General features: G+C 42.7%; 1 protein-coding gene across 4 annotated transcripts; it reads left to right on the top strand.

Moving 5' to 3' along the window:
* The first annotated feature begins 61 nt into the window (after positions 1-61).
* On the top strand, positions 62-18,526 carry LOC115788777 (mucin-19). 4 transcript variants are annotated; one of them, XM_030741959.1, is made up of 27 exons: positions 62-122; positions 949-1,013; positions 1,088-1,153; positions 2,638-2,673; positions 2,978-3,043; positions 3,859-3,888; positions 4,525-4,584; positions 9,060-9,206; positions 9,769-9,810; positions 9,968-9,997; positions 10,122-10,178; positions 10,264-10,311; positions 10,451-10,495; positions 11,208-11,243; positions 11,319-11,381; positions 12,117-12,230; positions 12,337-12,387; positions 12,594-12,632; positions 13,715-13,762; positions 14,252-14,293; positions 14,379-14,411; positions 14,498-14,557; positions 14,798-14,863; positions 14,944-14,979; positions 16,154-16,189; positions 16,541-16,585; positions 18,179-18,526. In XM_030741959.1, exons 1-27 carry the CDS (start codon positions 112-114, stop codon positions 18,211-18,213), a joined length of 1,407 nt encoding a protein of 468 aa, XP_030597819.1. In that variant the 5' UTR covers positions 62-111; the 3' UTR covers positions 18,214-18,526. The 4 variants fall into 4 exon arrangements, with proteins under 4 accessions (XP_030597819.1, XP_030597818.1, XP_030597820.1 ...); XM_030741958.1 differs by having other exon boundaries at positions 13,712-13,762; XM_030741960.1 differs by lacking the exon at positions 11,319-11,381 and having other exon boundaries at positions 13,712-13,762.
* Positions 18,527-19,466: the final 940 nt, after the last annotated feature.

The raw sequence follows: 19,466 nt of genomic DNA, 5'->3' as shown, positions 1-19,466 counted from the left end.
TATGAGCAGCCCCTCCCTCCCTGTCTGAGTATAAATAGAAGTGTTTGAAGGAGGAGCTGCAGCTCTTCAGGTGCATCTCTTTAGATCAGCACACACCTTTCAGACAGCAGCATGCTGCCAGCGTGAGTACTTGTAATACTACCAATACTACCAATATAAATCTATATAAATCTAAAGCTGCCACTGTGAGTACTGCTATAGCTAATGCTACATTTGAATTATATTGCTAATACTACTGTCTACTACTTTGTATTGATAAAACTGCCACTACTGCACTTTATAATCCTGATACTACGACTGATAATAATAATGCATTTTATACTACAAGAACTACTACTGATACTGCATTTTAAACTCCTTATACTGCTACTACTATGTTTATACTGCTAACACTATTAATAATACTGCATTTTATACTGCTTCCACAACTACTAATAATAGTGATTGCATTTTATACTCTTAAACTAATAATACTACTACTACTGCTAACCTACTATGACTTCATACTGTTCAAACTAGTACGACCATAAAACTACTGCATATCAGTGCTGTAATACTATAGTATTTGCAGTACTGTTGTGCTTTATATAATTGAAATAATTTGAATTACTTCATTCTGACTGAATTCTGGTTATTATTGACTGTTTTTGATTGACAGCTCATTTGTCCAATCAGATCACTGTAAAGGTTTATTGTTTGTATCAGAGTTCAGCTTACATCATTCTGCATGTCGGTAGCATTGATAAATATTAACAATTAGTTTGTGTATTGATTGGTTTCTACAGAAATGTGCTGGTTGCTGATGACCACTGATGAAGTTTTATTGGTGCTTTATTGGTGTTTTCAAATGTTATTGATTAGTGTTTCTTGGTATGAAGGAAAAGCTTGATGCTGACTGGCCAATGGTGGTGATTAATCTGTATTGATTAATCTGCTCTGTCACAACAGAAACCTACTCATCGTGTCCATGGTCATCTTTTTGACGTCAACCGTTTCTATGGCTCCTGTGGAGGGTAAAAATAAAGTTGCTTTTATATTTTCATTTAATATTTGTGTTTGGAGATTAGAGTTTTTGTGTGTCTTTCAGAGAAGGAGCCGGAGGAGGTGGAGGTTGAGGCCACAGAGGAGGAGGAGGTGTCTGAAGAGGAGGAGGGTAGGCCTGTGTGTGTGAGAGAGAAGCCAGCTTTTGCTGTTTAAAAGCAGCTTCCTGTAAAATTGTTCACGAAGCATAAAATTAGATTTTATACTCTCAAACCAAACTGAGGCCACGCGAATGAAACTGAAGATGTGACCCAAAGGTTTTTATACTTTGTGAAATGTTTTAAATGAAGTAATCATTTAAAAAGGCAACTGTGGTCAGAGCGAAGCTGTGAACAAAACATCTGCGATGTTTCACTTTATGATAAAACACAAAGACAGAAACACATTTCAGTCACAGAGTTTTTAAAATAACACTTCAGGGAACGAGTTTCTTCATTAATGAAACACTATGACCAACACGCACCTGTAACCGTGATGACCCGCAGCCCTGACCTTTCATCTATACACGTGACCAGCACTGCTCTTACATCTGTAACCAAGACAACATCGGGTGATCAGAGTGTGTGTGCGTGTGTGTGTGTGTGTGTGTGTGTGTGTGTGTGTGTGCGCGAGTCAGAAAATGTGTGGAAGATCTTTTAATCCAAGTCAAGAAGTCTCAGTGATTTCTGACCACAGCACCCCCTTCAGGTGCCTGTTGATACTGCAGCTCTCTGGTCTCGGGGTGTGGGGGCGACAGGTTTGGAGGAGGCTGTGGTTGGTCTGTAGAAAGGAGAAATTTAAAAATTTGGCACCTTTCTAGTCTTACTGACCACTCAGAGCAGCAGATATATAAGTTTTGTGACAAAAAGGGGCAGTGGCGCAGTGGGTAGGTGCTCGCCTTGCAGCTGAAAGGTTGCAGGTTTGAGCCCCTGTCCCTGCTGTGTTGTGTCCTTGGGCAAGACACATAAACCACATTGCCTAACGGTAGCGCCGGTCTCTGGATGAGTGATCTGGAACGGTCATTTTGTTGTGTGCCTTGTGCGCACAATGACAATGAATTGAATCTAATTTAATATAAAAAGTCTGTAAACAGAAACTAAGACATTAAAACATTTTAAGTCTTAAAATAAACACATTAACTGTCTCTGGTTTAGTCTCTGCACTGCAGGAGTTTTCAGCTTGCATTTGATTGGCTGAATTTTATTTAACTGTAACACCTGCAGCGTGTGTGGCCTCTATGCAGTAAACAAAATCATAAATCTGATCTCAGTAAAGCAGTGAGTTCAGCACATGCGCACGGTCAAACCATCGGGTCCTCACTCATTTTTATCGCTGTAGGGAACTGTGACAGAAGAGGCCAAAATAAGAGGACAAAGTTTATTATGTTCCTGCTGAGCTGCGTGACACACGTGTATTTGTGCTCATGTATGTGGGAAAATTCAGGAAGCCAAAGAAAGATGAAAAAGTGGAAGAAACAGGATGAAATGAGTGTGAATAGTCAGAGCGGTCGGAGGTCAGAGCAGAAATAAACAGACAATAAACAGAGAAGACGCAAGTGTGACATCTGTTAAAAGCTTTTTTAATTAGACATAAATGTTGGATGTCTTTTCTTTCCAGATGATGATGACTCCAAGAGTCAAGCTAACTTTGAGGGTGAGAGGCTAAAACACACTGTGACCTTTGACCTGTAGCTTTATCTCATAAACCTGCATAAACACAAAGAAATGAAGAGTTTGAGCCAAACATCAGACTATTGTTTTAGATAAACGTGAGGTGATAAAATCATAAAGCATCTCTTTAAAAATCCGTGTGTAGTTTATCTTTTTCATTCCTGGAAAATCAGTTTGAACTAAATGTGCCACAGCAAACACGATGCCTTCAGGTTTTTAATAATCTCTGGAAACAGAAGCTTCATTCATACTGAACACCTGATATTCTGCTCCTCCCCCTCCTGCAGGAGCACTCGGTGGGCAGCGGACCACCCCGGCAGCGGTGGTGGTGGTGGAGGTGGCCGGAGGTTCAGGTGAGTCGACCTGATCAGATGTTTCCCTCCTGAACAGTTTGTTTGTTCCTGCTGGTCTCAGGTTTAATCCAGATTAACTGATTTTCAGACCAGGATTAACCTGATTTTGTCTAGTCCCCATCCTGAGCTCATGCAGTCTCTCAGGTTACTGCAGGAGGTCCAGAACTACAGCGCCACCTGCAGGACAAACTCTGAAAGCACAAGTAGTGACTGGACAGAAATAGAGAAGAGCAAATATAAACAGGGTTGGTTGGTTCAAAAAAACAAACAAAAACAAATCTGAAATCTTTCACATTCACAAAATTATAATTTGTATTATACATGATTTTATATATATTTTTAAACATTTGTCTTCAGCTTAGTTTTTACTTGGGAATATGATTTGTTTGGTTTGGTTCTTGGTTTGGTTGGTGGCTATTCACTCAGAGCAGTAAAATAATACAACACCACAAACATCTTTGCAAGACTAAAACTAAAATTAATGTCTCTGTGTTTCCCATATTTGTGCATCACAGGTTTAGTTTTAGCTCACTGTATAAACCTACTGGCTGTTCATTTTTAACAGTAATATTAAATCAAACAGCACTAAAAATAATGTTCAGTTTTTGTATCTCACATTGGTAAGAAAATATTGATAACAAAACTTAAATGTTTGATGATCCACTTCAGCATGTTTTTTTTTTTTTTTTTGGAGAATAATGATAGAAAAAAAAATGTAAAGGTTTCTTTTAGCAGGAAAACATGAAGGTGAGTTTTTGGTCACAGGATGTTCTAGGGAGGCTCCGTGGTTTGACTCAGGTGTATTCTCTCTGCAGGTGTCTCCTCTAATATTCAGCATCAGAGTGGTGAGTTAAACTAAATATGCCACATGAAGCTTGTTAAAGCTGTTCAAAGGAAACTGCAGGACCCTGACCATTTATCAAAGTTTATGCCAGCTTTTAGGGACAGAAGTCATCAGAGGGAAACAGATCAGTGGCTGTAAAAAGCCTTTGGGACATTGTGTGGTCAGTCTGGGATGAGATGGTCTGAACAGAAAAAATCAAACAAACACAGAGTGACTCTGACATTCAGCTGTCACAAAACATGATGGGTTCAATTTAATATGAGTTAAAAAGTTTACTATTGCTTTCAGACTTTGGATGCCACTGTATGCATCTGCAATTATCATGATTAGGAAAAATTAAAGGACTTTCAACTTTCAACAACAAACTCCAGCAATATAAAAATACAGCATAGCTCTATCTATGTGTTTGATCAAAAAGGAAAGTTTTAAGTCTATTCTTAAAAGTAGAGAGGGCGTCTGTCTCCCAGATCCAAACTGGGAGCAGGTTCCACAGAAGAGGGGCCTGAAAGCTGAAGGCTCTGCCTCCCGTTCTACTTTTACATAGCCTAGGAACCACAAGTGAGCCTGCAGTCTGAGAGCAAAGTGCTCTATTGAGATAATGTTACTTCACTTGTTTAAAGATGAACTTTGTTTCCAGCTCCCAGTGGTCAGTCAGCCGGGGAAGGAACACATGAAGGAACAGCAGGAAGCTCTGCAGGTAAACTGGTCTAAACATCATCCAGAGAGAAACATCGCCGTAAACTAAAATATTTGATTTGGATGGTAAGCAGATTTCAGTCATTCTGCTCTGATCACACTGATTATCATCAGTTTACAATCTCGTCAATGGAAAGCAAATGATCTCTGCTCCGAGTAACTGGAGGGGTTATTAAGGAAGCACTCGCTACTTAACATTAACACAGAAATCTACAGGACAATAGTTTAAGAGACACATCCCACCCTAGCCTCCTAAAAGCCAGTCATCTTCTCTCACTTGGTGTTGGCTCTCACTGTGGTATCGAATCACTTCCTGTTCCTGTCACAGAGCACAGTGGTGTTTTTGTGTAGCTCGATAAATTATAAATCTCTACATAATGACTTATTTTATAGTGTCATTTTCATGTACTTTATCCAGAGCACACTCTGCTGAATCACTTGTAAAGTATATTCACATTATACACTTATTGTGTTTTTAGCAATTCACTAGCTTAGTGAATTGCTAGTGAATAGTAAATATCTGCTCTTAGTGTCAGACATTTAGTTACTCCTCGGCCTCCTTTAGCAGTAAAGGTACTTGTAATAATTGCAGCCTGTTTGTAGCCTTGGAGGCCAGGCTCAGTGAACTGGAGATCCAGCTCAGCACCCTGGAAAATCTAGTAACTAGCCAGGCCCCTGTAGTCAGTGTGGACCAAGGTAGTTTTGCCACTGTGAGCTTTCCCCCAGCAGATCCCAAGCAGCCGGGAAACTAGGATGGCTGGGTGACGAGGAAGCGTACTCCTAAAACCCAACCCACTCTGTTTATACACCACTCTGCATTTAATTATTAGATATTATCAGTCTCTGGCTATGTCTTTTGTCCTGTCTCCCTCCCCTCACCCTCAACCAGTAGTGGCAAATGACTGCCCCTCCTTAAGCCTGGTTTTGACAGAGGTCTCTTCCTGTTGAAAGGGAGTTTTTCCTTCCCACTGTCCCCAAGTGCTTGGTTGTTTTGATTGGTTTCGTTCTGTATTATCGTGGGGTCTTTACCTTACAGTATAAAAGCCCCTCAAGGTAACTGATTTGGTGCTATATAAAAAAAAGCACACCACTGTGCTCTGTGACAGGAACAGGAAGTGATTCGATACCACTGCACCTCCTGCAGGCCCACCACCCGCAGGAGGTGTCGTAGGGGTCGGGTGCAATGTGTGTCGGGCGGTGGCCGAGGGCGGAGGCCCTGGCGGACCGATCCCCGGCTATCGAAACTGGCTGTTGGGACGTGGAATGTCACCTCTCTGGTGGGGAAGGAGCCTGAGCTAGTGCGTGAGGTTGAGAGATACCAGCTAGATATAGTTGGGCTCACCTCAACGCATGGCCTGGGCTCTGGAACCAGTCTCCTGGAGAAGGGCTGGACTCTGTTCCAGTCTAGAGTTGCCCTCGGTGAGAGGCGGCGAGCTGGGGTGGGTATTCTTGTATCCCCCCGGCTTGCTGCCTGTACGTCGGAGTTTTCACCGGTGGACGAGAGGGTAGTTTCCCTGCGCCTTCGGGCTGGGGAACGGGTCCTGACTGTTGTTTGCGCTTATGCGCCGAATGACAGTTCAGGGTACCCACCCTTTTTGGAGTTGCTGGGTGGGGTGCTGGAGAGTGCTCCATCTGGTGACTCCATAGTCTTGCTGGGAGACTTCAACGCTCACGTGGGCAATGACAGTGAGACCTGGAGGGGCGTGATTGGGAGGAACGGCCTGCCCGATCTGAACCCGAATGGTGTTTTGTTATTGGACTTCTGTGCAAACCACAGTTTGTCCATAACAAACACCGTGTTCGAACACAAGGATGTCCATAAGTGCACATGGCACCAGGACACCCTAGGTCGCAGGTCGATGATCGATTTTGTAATCGTATCATCAGATCTGCGGCCGTATGTTCTGGACACTCGGGTGAAGAGAGGAGCTGAGCTGTCAACTGATCACCACCTGGTGGTGAGTTGGATCAGGTGGCGGGGGAAGATGCTGGACAGACCTGGCACACCTAAACGTATTGTGAGGGTGCGCTGGGAACGCCTGGCAGAAGCCCCAGTCCGGGAGATCTTCAACTCCCACCTCCGGCAGAACTTCGACAGCATTCCGAGGGAGGCTGAGGACATTGAGTCCGAATGGACCATGTTCCGCACCTCCATTGTTGAGGCGGCTGCTCAGAGCTGTGGCTGCAAGGTGGTTGGTGCCTGTCGTGGTGGTAACCCCCGAACCAGATGGTGGTCACCGGAGGTGAAGGGAGCCATCAAGCTGAAGAAAGAGTCCTATCGGGCTTGGTTAGCCTGTGGGACTCCGGAGGCAGCTGACAGGTATCGACAGGCCAAGCGGAATGCAGCTCGGGTAGTGGCCAAAGCAAAAACTCGGGTGTGGGAGGAGTTCGGTGAGGCTATGGAAAAAGACTTTCGGACGGCATCGAAGCGATTCTGGCAAACCGTCAGGCGACTCAGGAGGGGAAAGCAGTGCTTCACTCACACTGTTTATAGTGCGGGGGGGTGCTGCTGACTTCAACTGAGGCTATAGTCGGACGGTGGAAGGAATACTTCGAGGACCTTCTGAATCCCACGGACACGCCTTCTGTAGTGGAAGCAGAGTCTGGGGATGAGGGGGATGACTTGACCATCACTGGGGGTGAGGTCACTGAGGTAGTTAAACAACTCCATGGTGGCAGAGCCCCTGGGGTGGACGAGATTCGCCCTGAGTTCCTGAAGGCTCTGGATGTTGTAGGGCTGTCTTGGTTGACACGCCTCTGCAACATCGCGTGGAGATCTGGGGCAGTGCCATTGGATTGGCAGACCGGGGTGGTGGTCCCCATCTTTAAGAAGGGAGACCGGAGGGTGTGCTCCAACTTTCGGGGGATCACACTCCTCAGCCTCCCCGGTAAGGTCTATGCCAGGGTGCTGGAAAGGAGGGTGCGTCCGTTAGTCGAACCTCGGATTCAGGAGGAACAATGCGGTTTTCGTCCTGGTCGTGGAACGCTGGACCAGCTCTTTATCCTCTCAAGGATATTCGAGTGTGCGTGGGAGTTTGCCCAACCAGTCTACATGTGCTTTGTGGACTTGGAGAAGGCATTCGACCGTGTTCCTCGGGGTGTTCTTTGGGAGGTTCTGTGGGAGTATGGGGTGTCTGGCCCATTGTTGCGGGCCATTCAGTCCTTGTACAACCACAGTGAGAGCTTGGTCCGTATAGCCGGTAATAAGTCGGATTTGTTTCCTGTGGGTGTTGGACTCCGTCAGGGCTGCCCTTTGTCACCGATTCTGTTCATAATTTTTATGGACAGAATTTCTAGGCGTAGCCAGGTGGCGGAAGGCTTCTTCCTTGGTGGCCTCAGAGTCTCATCTCTGCTTTTTGCAGATGATGCGGTTCTGTTGGCTTCATCGGGGGGGGCCTCCAGCTCGCAGTGGAACGGTTCGCAGCCGAGTGTGAAGCGGCTGGCATGAGAATCAGCACCTCTAAGTCTGAGGCCATGGTCCTCAGCCGGAAAAGGGTGGAGTGCCATCTCCGGCTCAGGAACGAGTTCTTGCCTCAAGTGGAGGAGTTTAAGTATCTCGGGGTCTTGTTCACGAGTGATGGGAGAAGGGAACGGGAGATCGACAGGCGGATCGGGGCTGCTTCTGCAGTGATGCGGACGCTGCACCGGTCCGTCGTGGTGAAGAGGGAGCTTAGCGTAAAAGCGAGGCTCCTGATTTACCGGTCGATCTACGTTCCTACCCTCACCTATGGTCACGAGCTTTGGGTAGTGACCGAAAGAATAAGATCGCGAATACAAGCGGCAGAAATGAGTTTCCTTCGAAGGGTGGCTGGCCTCTCCCTTAGAGATAAGGTGAGGAGTGCGGCCATCCGGGAGGGGCTCAGAGTAGAGCCGCTGCTCCTCCACATCGAAAGGAGCCAGTTGAGGTGGCTCGGGCATCTGATTAGGATGCCTCCTGGCCGCCTCCTGGGTGAGGTGTTCCGGGCATGTCCCACCGGGAGGAGGCCCCGTGGTAGACCCAGGACACGCTGGAGAGATTGTGTATCTCGGCTGGCCTGGGAACGCCTTGGGGTCCCTCCGGATGGGCTGGAGGAGGTGGCTGGAGAGAGGGAAGCTTGGGCTTCTCTGCTTAGGCTTCTGCCCCCGCGACCCGGCCCCGGATAAGCGGAAGAAAATGGATGGATGGATAAAAAAAATAAAATTGAAACTGAATTCTTTACAACAGCTAAACCAACCAGTCATTTTGCAGCATTGATGAAGCACATGTACCAGAATTAATAGTTAGGTGTCCTGTAGTTTTACAAAGATGGCAGCTGAGTGGTGAGACCTGTCTGTAAGGACTTTGAACTTTTGACCATTTTACTTGAGGCGACTGTTTGCTGTGATTTAACGCTGTATAAAGAAATTGAATTGAAACTCTTTTCATCACTGTGTGGTTTTGTATTCAGAAGCTACATTCTATCCTTCAGAGTCAAAATTCTGCTCCTGTCCTCACAGGTTCTGCAGCAAGTTCTGCAGCAAGTTCTGCAGCAAGTTCTGCAGGTTCTTCTGGTGCCGCAGGTTCTATTGGTGGTTCTGCAGGTGTTTCGGGTTCTGCAGCACTTGAGATCTCTGATGTCTCCACAGGTCTGATTCACCCTGCAGGTAAACGTCTTTCTTTTAGACAATTGCTGTGTAACAATACATCTTAACTATAGAAATAGAAAGGAAGTAGGAACACCTGGTAGGTTGTGGCCAAAAAGTGGCTCACTGCATTTTGAATGACAAACAGGGTACTTTGTGCAACTTATCACACTGAACTGCAATGCCATCTGCCCCGACTGGCTGGGGGTGAGGGGAGGGAAACAGGACAAAAGACACACTGTGGCGGAAAGCCAGAGGTTATTAATAATAATAACTAATGATTAAATGCAGAGTGGTGTATAAACACAGAGTGAAAAGAGGTGAGTGAAGAAGAAACACTGCATCATGGGTACCCCCCAGCAGTCTAGGCTTAACACAGCATAACAAAAGCAGGGTTCAGGGTCACCTGATCACCTGATCTCTAACTATAAGCTTGATCAAAAAGGACAGTTTTGAATTAAATGTCATTCCCAATTTTAACTCATGAAAACTAAACACCCTAATGTTGAAGCAGCCAAATATAAATCATATTTATACATAAGTGAATTAACTTATTTTTCAGTGAATTTGTTTGTGTTTTAAGGGGCTGAGCATCCGGCAGCTTCATCTCACACAGAAACAAACGGTAAAAGTCTGATTTTGCTAACATGTTCACGTGTAGAGAATCATTGTGAATCACTTATTAGGTTGAGCCCCAAATCAACAGCTGGATGATCCGATGAATAAATCATTTGACTTCATTGTAGAAAAGCTTCTGACATGTAATCCCTGTTTGTCTGCAGGTTCGGATGGAGCTGATTCAGAGTCCAGCAGTAAATACCTTTAAAATCTCAGCTAATACACATCAATAAATAGCTCAATGATTAAAAATGAATGAGTTGGAACCTTTAAACTCTTTCAAAAAAAAAAAAAAGACTTATTCTTGTTTTTTTCCAGGTAATGGACAGAAGCTCCTGAATGGAGGGGGAGGGGGTGGAGCTGACAGTCAGACAGGTACGGTGCATGAAGCTACAGGAGGAGACAGGTGAAACATGCGTTTAAACGAAGCTCAGAGACCTCTCGTCTCTCACTCTTCCAGGTGATGTGGGATCCTTTGGGGGTGAAGTTTCTCATGTGGATTATACAGGTGAGTGTCCAAGTGACGTGTGTGTGGCATTCTTCATCAGATCCAAGTCACATGTTTAAGTGCTGAAAACACAAAAAACACTTCCTGTGTTTTTAAAGAAGAGTCTGTCAGTGGCCATCTTTGACTTCTTCTTCTTCAGGATCCATTGAGCCATCCCGCCACGACTTCCTGTTCGGTCTGATGGGTAAGTTCACCTGCACGGGTGACATTTTACAAACCGTTTTCTTAAGGCTGAACCTGCTCCAGCTATGATTCACGTATTCGTGCAGAGGGGTGTGACTGCAAGCAAATTTCAATACAGACAGGCTTTCTCTACATTAGCTGACTCAACAAAACCTAAATCTCCATTTGGAGATGATGTATATCACGATGGTGGTTATCACCATCAGGCTCTGAGGACCCTCACAAAAAAAGGGGGTTTTCAGAGGTCATGTGATTCTTCTGCACAAAAACATTCCTGTGACTGCCGCCTGCTCCAATCAGAGATATTATCAGATGACAATGATGATGATGATGATGATAAAATGGTGATGAAAAATCAATAAAGAGCATAAAAAATATTATCTAAATGTTACTGTCCCACAGCCTAAAAGGAAACATGGAAGTCCCTTTAGGCTGTGGCAGTGAAATTTAGTTTACTGGTTGAACAGCTGTTCTCGGTGTGTGTTCTAGTAGCTGCAATTCAGCAGCAGATTATGACTACCACTAAATCAAAACTCGGAACATAACCTGCTCCCAACCAGATGATGTGTTATGATGTTATCATGGTGACCTAGCCAGGTAAAGACAGAACCACTTTTGTGACACAGAAAACTCTGACTTTAGGCTCGACACAGCTCGTTAAGGGATCAATCAATTATTTAATTATTGTTCTGACACTTTTTCAATTCTGACAGATAACACAACACTGCCCGTTCACCTGGACTCTTCAGGTATGACTTCCTACTCATTTAGTGCTTAAAATGTGAAATCTGGACAAATCACGCAAGTCGATATTTGCCTTTCAGCAATTGGTTCAGGTGTGACATCAATTCCACTTGCAGATCAGAACATGCTGGACTCACCTGCAGGTAGTGACTCCGCCCCCACAGTTGTCATCCCACTGTACCTCTGATTTGAATTTCTGCAAGATGAACCACAGGATGGTTTTGAACCGTCCGCTCATCTACGATGCAGTTAATTAACAAACAAAACAAAACAAAACAAAACAAAACAAAAAACAAAACACAGGAACCACAATTTATAGTTGAGCTGAATTCAAAATGGTCATACTGGAAACATTAAAGCAGAAGTTTGTCTTATTTCTTTTTAAACTCCCTATTTAAACAATTCATCAGTACATCAAACTTTTAGTGAACAATTACTGAAAAATGAAATTGCTGCAAAAACTTTGATCTGTTTCTCTCTTATCTTCACCTTCTGTCTCTTACATGTCGTCACATACAAAATAAAAATTATATATTTTAAATCAAACTTTTATTGTGTCTGTGATGATGACAGTGGACCAAAATGACTAAAATGAACCAATAAAATGAGTTACACTGAGGCACAAAAAAACTCCTTGTTTGAGTTTTTCCAAGTATTGTTTTTTTTCATGACCATTTCACATGCTGCCAGGAGAATCATGTAGCAGTATTACTTCCAGGTTGTGACTGAAATATGTCAGCTTTTTGGCCCTGCTCTGTAATGAGTCCACCATGAAGTAGAGACAATTTAAACACAGCCACTGAGTTCATGTTTGTGTCTCTGCTGTTTCTCTTCATCACTCATTAATCTCTCCTTCTTCCTTTTTCCTTGTACTGAAGATCCTGTTACCTTTGATACTGCCATTGATCAGCCAGGACCAGATCGCACCTCCCTGAGCTCAGGACCTGACCAATCACTGCTCAGCTCTCTCTCTGGCTTCTCCCACTCTGCAGGTTGATAGAGGAAAGACTTCTGCTCTGAAAAGCCAGCAACTTTTACTCTGAAGTTTACCTTCATCTCAAGAAAAGTAAAAAAATAAAAGCTTTTTTTCCTCATCAGGGGCAGCGGCTTCATCATCATCACACAGTGAAGCTCTCAGAGAACAGACAGGTGAGCTCACACTGCAGCATGAATCACTGTCATACATCAGTTCTTCAACAACAATCCATTTAGTTTTCTAGTTTTGGTGCTGAATCTGTCCTCACAGATACTAATCACAACTCCTCAGACCTGTACTCTTAAATTTACTGCATATAAAAATACCTGTAACAATTTATCTGTCGTTTAAATTTCTGAATTTACTTTGTGTTGTTTAGGAAATGGTCGACAGACCCTGTTGACAGACACAAATGCAGGTAAACTTTCACCTATTCTGCATCTTCATCCAGTTCTATAAGATCTGCAACAGAACACACCTGAGCATCCATCCATCTATCCATCCATCCATCCATCCATCCATCCATCCATCCATCCATCCATCCATCCATCCATCCATCCATCCATCACCACCGTATTCCAGACACTGTCCTCCTCAGCACTATTTTCCAATACCTTCCCTGAGAATTCAGTCTTTCCCAGGACAGGAGATATAAGAGCTTTTCCAGGAGGCTCTGAATTTGTAAATAAATAAATAAAAATCATGGGAAGGAGGAGTGAAAGAGTAAAAATAAGGAGTAAAATCCAAAGTCCAGGCTGTTATTCAGAAACAGGTAATGTCATACATGTGAGGTGGACAACAAAGCAAACAAATCCAGACATGCAAAAGGCAAAATCTGGAAGAAAAAAAAATCCACCAGGTAACATGTGAAAGGAACAAAAAGAAAGAACAATACTAGAAAGACCTGCATGATTTGACAGTGGAAACAATTATTGAACAATTAGTAGGACATACAGGTCCAAAGTTTCCATCCACTCATCGTGGGCATGAATCTTATTGTAATTTGGGGCTTTTAATGATATCTTTAAACTATTCTTTTTCACAGGTGGACTGACTGTACAGGAATAATATTTAATAGCTGAAGAGAGTTTGAATTTATTTTGGATTTTCTCTAATCCACCCTGGGTCAAAAGTATGCATATAGGCTCAAATGCAGAAATTAAATACAGACAGAACAGTGACTGGGACAGAGTTGAGGCACCTGAGAATGAGACAGAGGATGTAAAATTAAATGCAATGCACACGAGACAAAAGACTACCAAAATAAAACAGGAAGTAACATAACAAAGGAACAAGAGGGGGCTCCATCCATGATCCTGTGTGCACACAAACACTTTATTAATGTGGTGATTCTTCATATGAACACACCTGAATACACAGAAGATTTCTATTGATAAGACTCAGAGTTGTGGGTTCAGAGTGAGTCTTGGTACAAACTGGCTCCCTCAGTACCAGTGTTTGTTTCTGCCATTTAACTTTGCTGGTTTGTTTCTGCAGCAGTGACGGGAAGACTGGTTTCCTTCAGCAATCTTCACACTGATCTCACAGGTACAGTTTACTCAAACCATTGATTTATATGAGACTGGAGATTTATATTTCTTAGAGTTCAGTGGCTCCATTGTTCCTCATTAGGCTAAACTGTTTCTACCATGAGATAAAGAGACAGTCTCATACAGCAGGAAGCTAAAAGTCATGATCCTGGAGTCTGTAACATTTATTTCATCAGGAACTGCACCCCCAAACATGGAGCTCTTTAAACTGCTTGAACACTTCACATATTACAAAAACAGCCTCCTCTTCATGAATAATATCCTGCAGGTCTTCTTCCAGTTAAATACAGGCTGTTGATCTCAGCTGCAGCTACATTTCATGTGTTTCATAAACAGCTAAAGTGCAGAATAACAGGAAACACAAAAGGGGTGTTTTTCTACCCACACCTGAGTCACCTGGTCCAGGACTCAACCTGGGCTCAGGATTGTATTTTAAATGATCAGTGCAATAACATGATAAATAAAACTGTCTTGATGATGTCACCAGGTGGCACAGAGTCAGTAACCAGTCTTCATGCTGACCTCACAGGTGAGCTGGACCAACAGATCAGTGAATCAGTTTATTGATTAACAGTGTTTGTGAGTGATGAAACCCTGTGTTCTGTTGGCTCCAGACTCAGGTCTTGGATTCAGGCGAGAGGTCACAGGTAGGACTTGTTGCTATGACTACCACTAATTACCCAGAAACAAGTTTTTATTCATTCATTTCCTGTCACATGACCATGTGTTACAGAGACTCCATCCATTATGCTTCACACTGAGTCTGTGGATGTCACACACACACTGAACCCAGGTACACCTGTCTGTGGTAACTGGTAATATATATATATATATATATATATATATATATATATATATATTTTTTTTTTTTTTTTTTTTTTTACTGTAACTGAGCTTTTCACTACAAGACACACACACACACACACACACACACACACACACACACACACACACACACACACACACACACACACACACACACACACACAGTCTCTGTACACCTGTCTGTCTGATGCTCATTAGGCTTATTCAGTTTCAGGTGTTCAGCCTCACACAGACCTGGTTACCATGACAGCATACTTTTCTGGGACATATACAGGTAAGCCCACCCCCCTTCAACATGTTAAGGAGCACAGAGGTGAGAGTTCAAAGGTCAGACATGTGTTCTGTGTGTTTTAGTTGCAGAAGATCCAACAGGAAGTCCTCTTGGCTCCAGTAAGTTCTGTTCATTATTCACACCTGAGAAAACAGTCCAATCCCAGCGTCCACCTGCACCAACTCACTACGAGGGCCACTCCCACAGCCAGTTATACAATGTGCTCTTTATACACACTTATAGGAAGTCTGTGCTTAATCAAATTACCCACAATTCACAAACAATTAAAAGAAAACTTTACAACACAGAGTTTGATCAATATTTCTTTGATTTTTTTGCTTATTGATGTTGTTTAACAAAAACAAGCAAAAACAAGATGACGTCTTCTCTCACCTGTGAAGGTGGGTGTGTGCAAGATTTACAAATCAGGCAGTTTAAGTTCAAAGGAACATAAACTAACAAGAGAGAAACGTGTACATCATGGTCATGTTGTATCATTCCTGTTACAGAGGTGGCAAAAGTACAGACTTAAGCAGAAATACTGATACTTAAAAAAATGCTCCAGTAAAAGCTGAAGTACTGAATCAAGTTCTTTACTCAAGTAAAAGTGAAAAAGTACAGGCTCTGTACTCAAAGTAAGAAAGTAAAAATAGCTCTTTGGAGGACATTCCTTTCTATTTTTTGCTTTGATGTTCCTTTAACTGAACCATGTTAACCATATTAATATAATAAGAAAATAATATTTCTACATGGGAGCACAGATGTTATTCCAGACTAAATTCTGACTCTAATGAATGTACTCAGCTAGGACACAAGCAGTGAAAGAGAATTTAAAAACAGCTCTGTTTTCTTCCCACCTCTGCTGTACATGAACATGGGTGGCTGTAGCTCAGGAGGTAGAGCAGGTTATCTACTAGTGGGAAGGTTGGTGGTTCAATCCTTGCTGCAGTCTGTATGCCAAGAAACTGAACCCCAAGTTGCATCAGAGTTTGAATGTTAGAAAGCAACTAAGGTGTATGAATGGGTGAATGAGCCATGTTGTATAAAGTGCTTTGAGTGCTCAGTTAGAGTAGAAAAGTGCTATACCAGAATCAGCCCGTTTACCATGACCTCATCCTCAAACACTACACCTATTCACACAGATTATATTTAACTTGTGAAGTTTAATGCTTGCGCCACAGGTGCAGACTGGGATTGGACTGAAGTGTCAGAGTCTGTCACTTCTTCTCCTGGAGGTGTGTGTGTGTGTTTGTTAACACAAACTGAATATACAGTGTGTGTTTTTCTTTGCAGGCCTTCCAGCTGCGACAGATCACACACAGATGGCTGGTAAGTTTTACAGATGTTTACAGCACTAAAAAGTTTAGAGCACATACCTGAAAGACAGACAGATGTTTAGAAGCTGTTATGAATGTAAATTAGATACAGATACAAAACATTTATTTCTGCTGTAAAGTTGAACATTTAACATGGGAGTCTATCGGGACTGGCTTACTGCTGGAGCCTCTAGTGGACATTACAGGAACTGCAGGGTTTGGTGACTTTAGGTTCGGAGGTGTGGTGGATGTGGTTTGGGGTTCAGTTTTTTGGTTAAAAGATGTTTACTGTTAGTATCTGATCTCAGATCAGGTGTTGAAGGCTTGTTCTTTCTCCTTTCTTGGTTCTGCTTGTTCTCTGCAGGTTCAGTCACTGAACAGTACAACCCATCTGGTCAGGGTCCTGAAGGTTCGTGATCATCTCATTCTGACACATACTTTTATATGGCCTGTTAGTGTGTATTTTCTCTGTCACTAAATGTGTCCACTAATCAGAGACAGTCCTCCAGAGAACCCTGCAGTCTGATGGTTCCTGTTTATTTTACACTGTCTTTGTGACCTGAACTTTAACTTTTATCACAGCACGAATCTGATGTTTATTTTCAGTGTAAACTACTTTCAGATTCACTGAAACTCTGCAGCTTCACTGCTGGCTCTGTTTTTAGATCTGCCCCTCCAGAAAAAAAGACACACTGTGGAAGAGAGCCAAAGGTTAATAGTAACTAATAATTAAATGCAAAGTAGTGTATAAACAGAGTGAAAAGAGGTGAGTAAAGAAGAAAGACCCATGGGAACGCCCCCAAGCAGCCTAGGCCTATTGCAGTATAACTAAGGGATGGTTCAGGGTCACCTGATCCACTATAACATGAATAAAAAAAGAAGGTTTTAAGCCTAATCTTAAAAATAGAGAGGGTGCCTGTCTCCTGAATCCAATCATCAGTCTGAGAGTGAAGTGCTCTATTGCGGTGATATGGTCTTTAAGATAAAATGGGGCCTGATTATTCAAGTTAACAGGAAGCCAATGAAGAGAAACCAGTATGGGAGAAATCTGCTCTCTCTTTCTAGTCCCTGTCAGTACTCTAGCTGCAGCATTTTGGATCAGCTGAAGGCTTTTCAGGGAGCTTTTAGGGCAGCCTGATAATAACGAATTACAATAGCCTAGAAGTAATAAATGCATGAATTAGCTTTTCAGCATCACTCTGACCTGACTTGACCTGTGCTTCAAGCATTCTGACAGTTACTGTGACTCAGGGGTGTCGATTCATATAAACTAACATATTCATCCTGCTGTAACTAAGTCTCTGTAAGGCAGAATGAATCAATATGTTGATCAATTATTAAATCATTTACTAACAGGGACTTAGAAGAGAGAGACCTAATGTTTAATAATTCACATTTAACTGTTTTACTCTTTGGTGTAGTTGAGGATGCTATATTGTTCTTTTTTGTGAATTTTTATGCTTAAATAAAATGTTTTGGTTTGTTTTGTGGTGGTCAGGGAACAGACATAGTTTCTATGGGGATGGAGTTTTGGGTACATGACAGGAGGAGACAAGCTGCACCAGGCGTGTAAGACTGCAGCTCTGCTTCCTGGTCTCAGCTCTTGATAGTCACATTTTAGGGGGGGTTAATAAATTTGGCTAGATTACTAGAGGTGATCCAAATCCAAAGTGGGAGGTATGCCATCTCTCCTAACAAGACCAGGTTTCCCCCAGAAAGTTTTCCACCACTCGGACAGCCGTTTCAGGAGAGCTTTCGGCTAAACATGTCCCTACTGGTCCGACATTGTTTGCTGTAAAACTGATCTGAAATGAAGAACCTTGCCTGGGTTTTACAGGTGTGGCAGCAGTAAAAATGTGGCATGCTGCCATTCCCGGCTCAGGTTTTCAGACCTGTTTCCTGCTGGCAAAAGTTTTAATGAATGCTTCTGATGATGTTCCAAATGGAACATGTTTAATGTTATCACGTGAAACTCTTCTCTGAACCTCCGTTTGTCTCTCAGGTGCAGAAAATGTGGAACTGGAGGATACCTGCTGACTTCCACATCAAGCCGCGTGTTCGATTCCTGCGCTATCGATTCCAGTGTACCGACCAATCAGCAGAGCCCAGGACATCTGACCCCTCCCACTAGCTGTAGGCCCCTCCCACTGAATGGCAGCAGCTCATTGGTGTTTTTTAAAAATATTTAAAAATGTTGTTTATAAACATTTATTTTGTCTTAGAGAATCATGGAGGGGAAGTAAAACAATTGTCTTGACCATGTGGTGAATCAGTTTTGACCTGATGACATCAAACAGGAAGTGACATCTTCATTGTAAAATGTGGTTTTACTTTTCTGCAATAAATGTTTTGGGAGTTTTTTTTGAACATCAGACTGAGAAACTGTCCTCTTGGATTTTGTGAGCTCTGACTAAATGAACGGCAGTAAAGTGCAGTATAATAAAATGAATAATATGAACTTCAGATTTTAAGAAGCATTGATTTGGGGGGAATAAATATCATTACAGTATAAGTCTTTCTGAAAGTCATTTTAGTCATTTCCTTTAACCTTAATTAGTAATGACTTCATACATTTTTTTTTTACAAATAAACTTTTAACGATTAGAGGAAAAAATTACATACTTTTTACACATATCAGAGGAGGTTTCAAAACAGGTAGACTGTGAAGCATTCAGGATGGAGTCAATAGTTTTAAATAACAGACATGGGTTATGACAGCTGGATGCACTGATATTTGATAGGTATTCTCAAATTCTACAAATCTTAGAAACATGGTGTCTAAGCAGATACTTACTCTGGATGGCATTACTTTGGCCTCCAATGACACTGTGAGGAATCTTGAAGTCATTTTTGACCAGGATATGTCCTTTAATGCACATAGTAAACAAATATGTAGGAGTGCTTTCTTGCATTTGTGCAATATTTCTAAAATCAGAAACAACCTGTCTCAGAAAGATACTGAAAACTTAATTCATACATTTATTACTTCTAGGCTGAACTAGAAGGCTGGACAAGGTAATCTGGCTGCATCTTATCTTAAAGACCTTATAGTACCGTATCACCCCAACAGAGCTTTCAGGCTGCTGGCTTACTTTGGTTCCTAGAGTACTTAAGAGTAGAATGGGAGGCAGAGCCTTCAGCTTTCAGGCCCCTCTTCTGTGGGACCGGCTCCCAGCTTGGATTCGGGAGACAGACACCCTCTCTATTTTTAAGATTAAGCTTTCTTTTTAGATAAAGCTTATAGTTAGGGCTGGATCAGGTGACCCTGAACCCTCTCTTAGTTACGCTGC

The sequence above is a fragment of the Archocentrus centrarchus genome, chromosome 11, assembly GCF_007364275.1.
Source record: "Archocentrus centrarchus isolate MPI-CPG fArcCen1 chromosome 11, fArcCen1, whole genome shotgun sequence".
In the NCBI taxonomy this organism is placed as follows: domain Eukaryota; kingdom Metazoa; phylum Chordata; class Actinopteri; order Cichliformes; family Cichlidae; genus Archocentrus; species Archocentrus centrarchus.
Note: the sequence above shows the minus strand (reverse complement) of the source record. Positions and strands in the feature narration are given on the sequence as shown.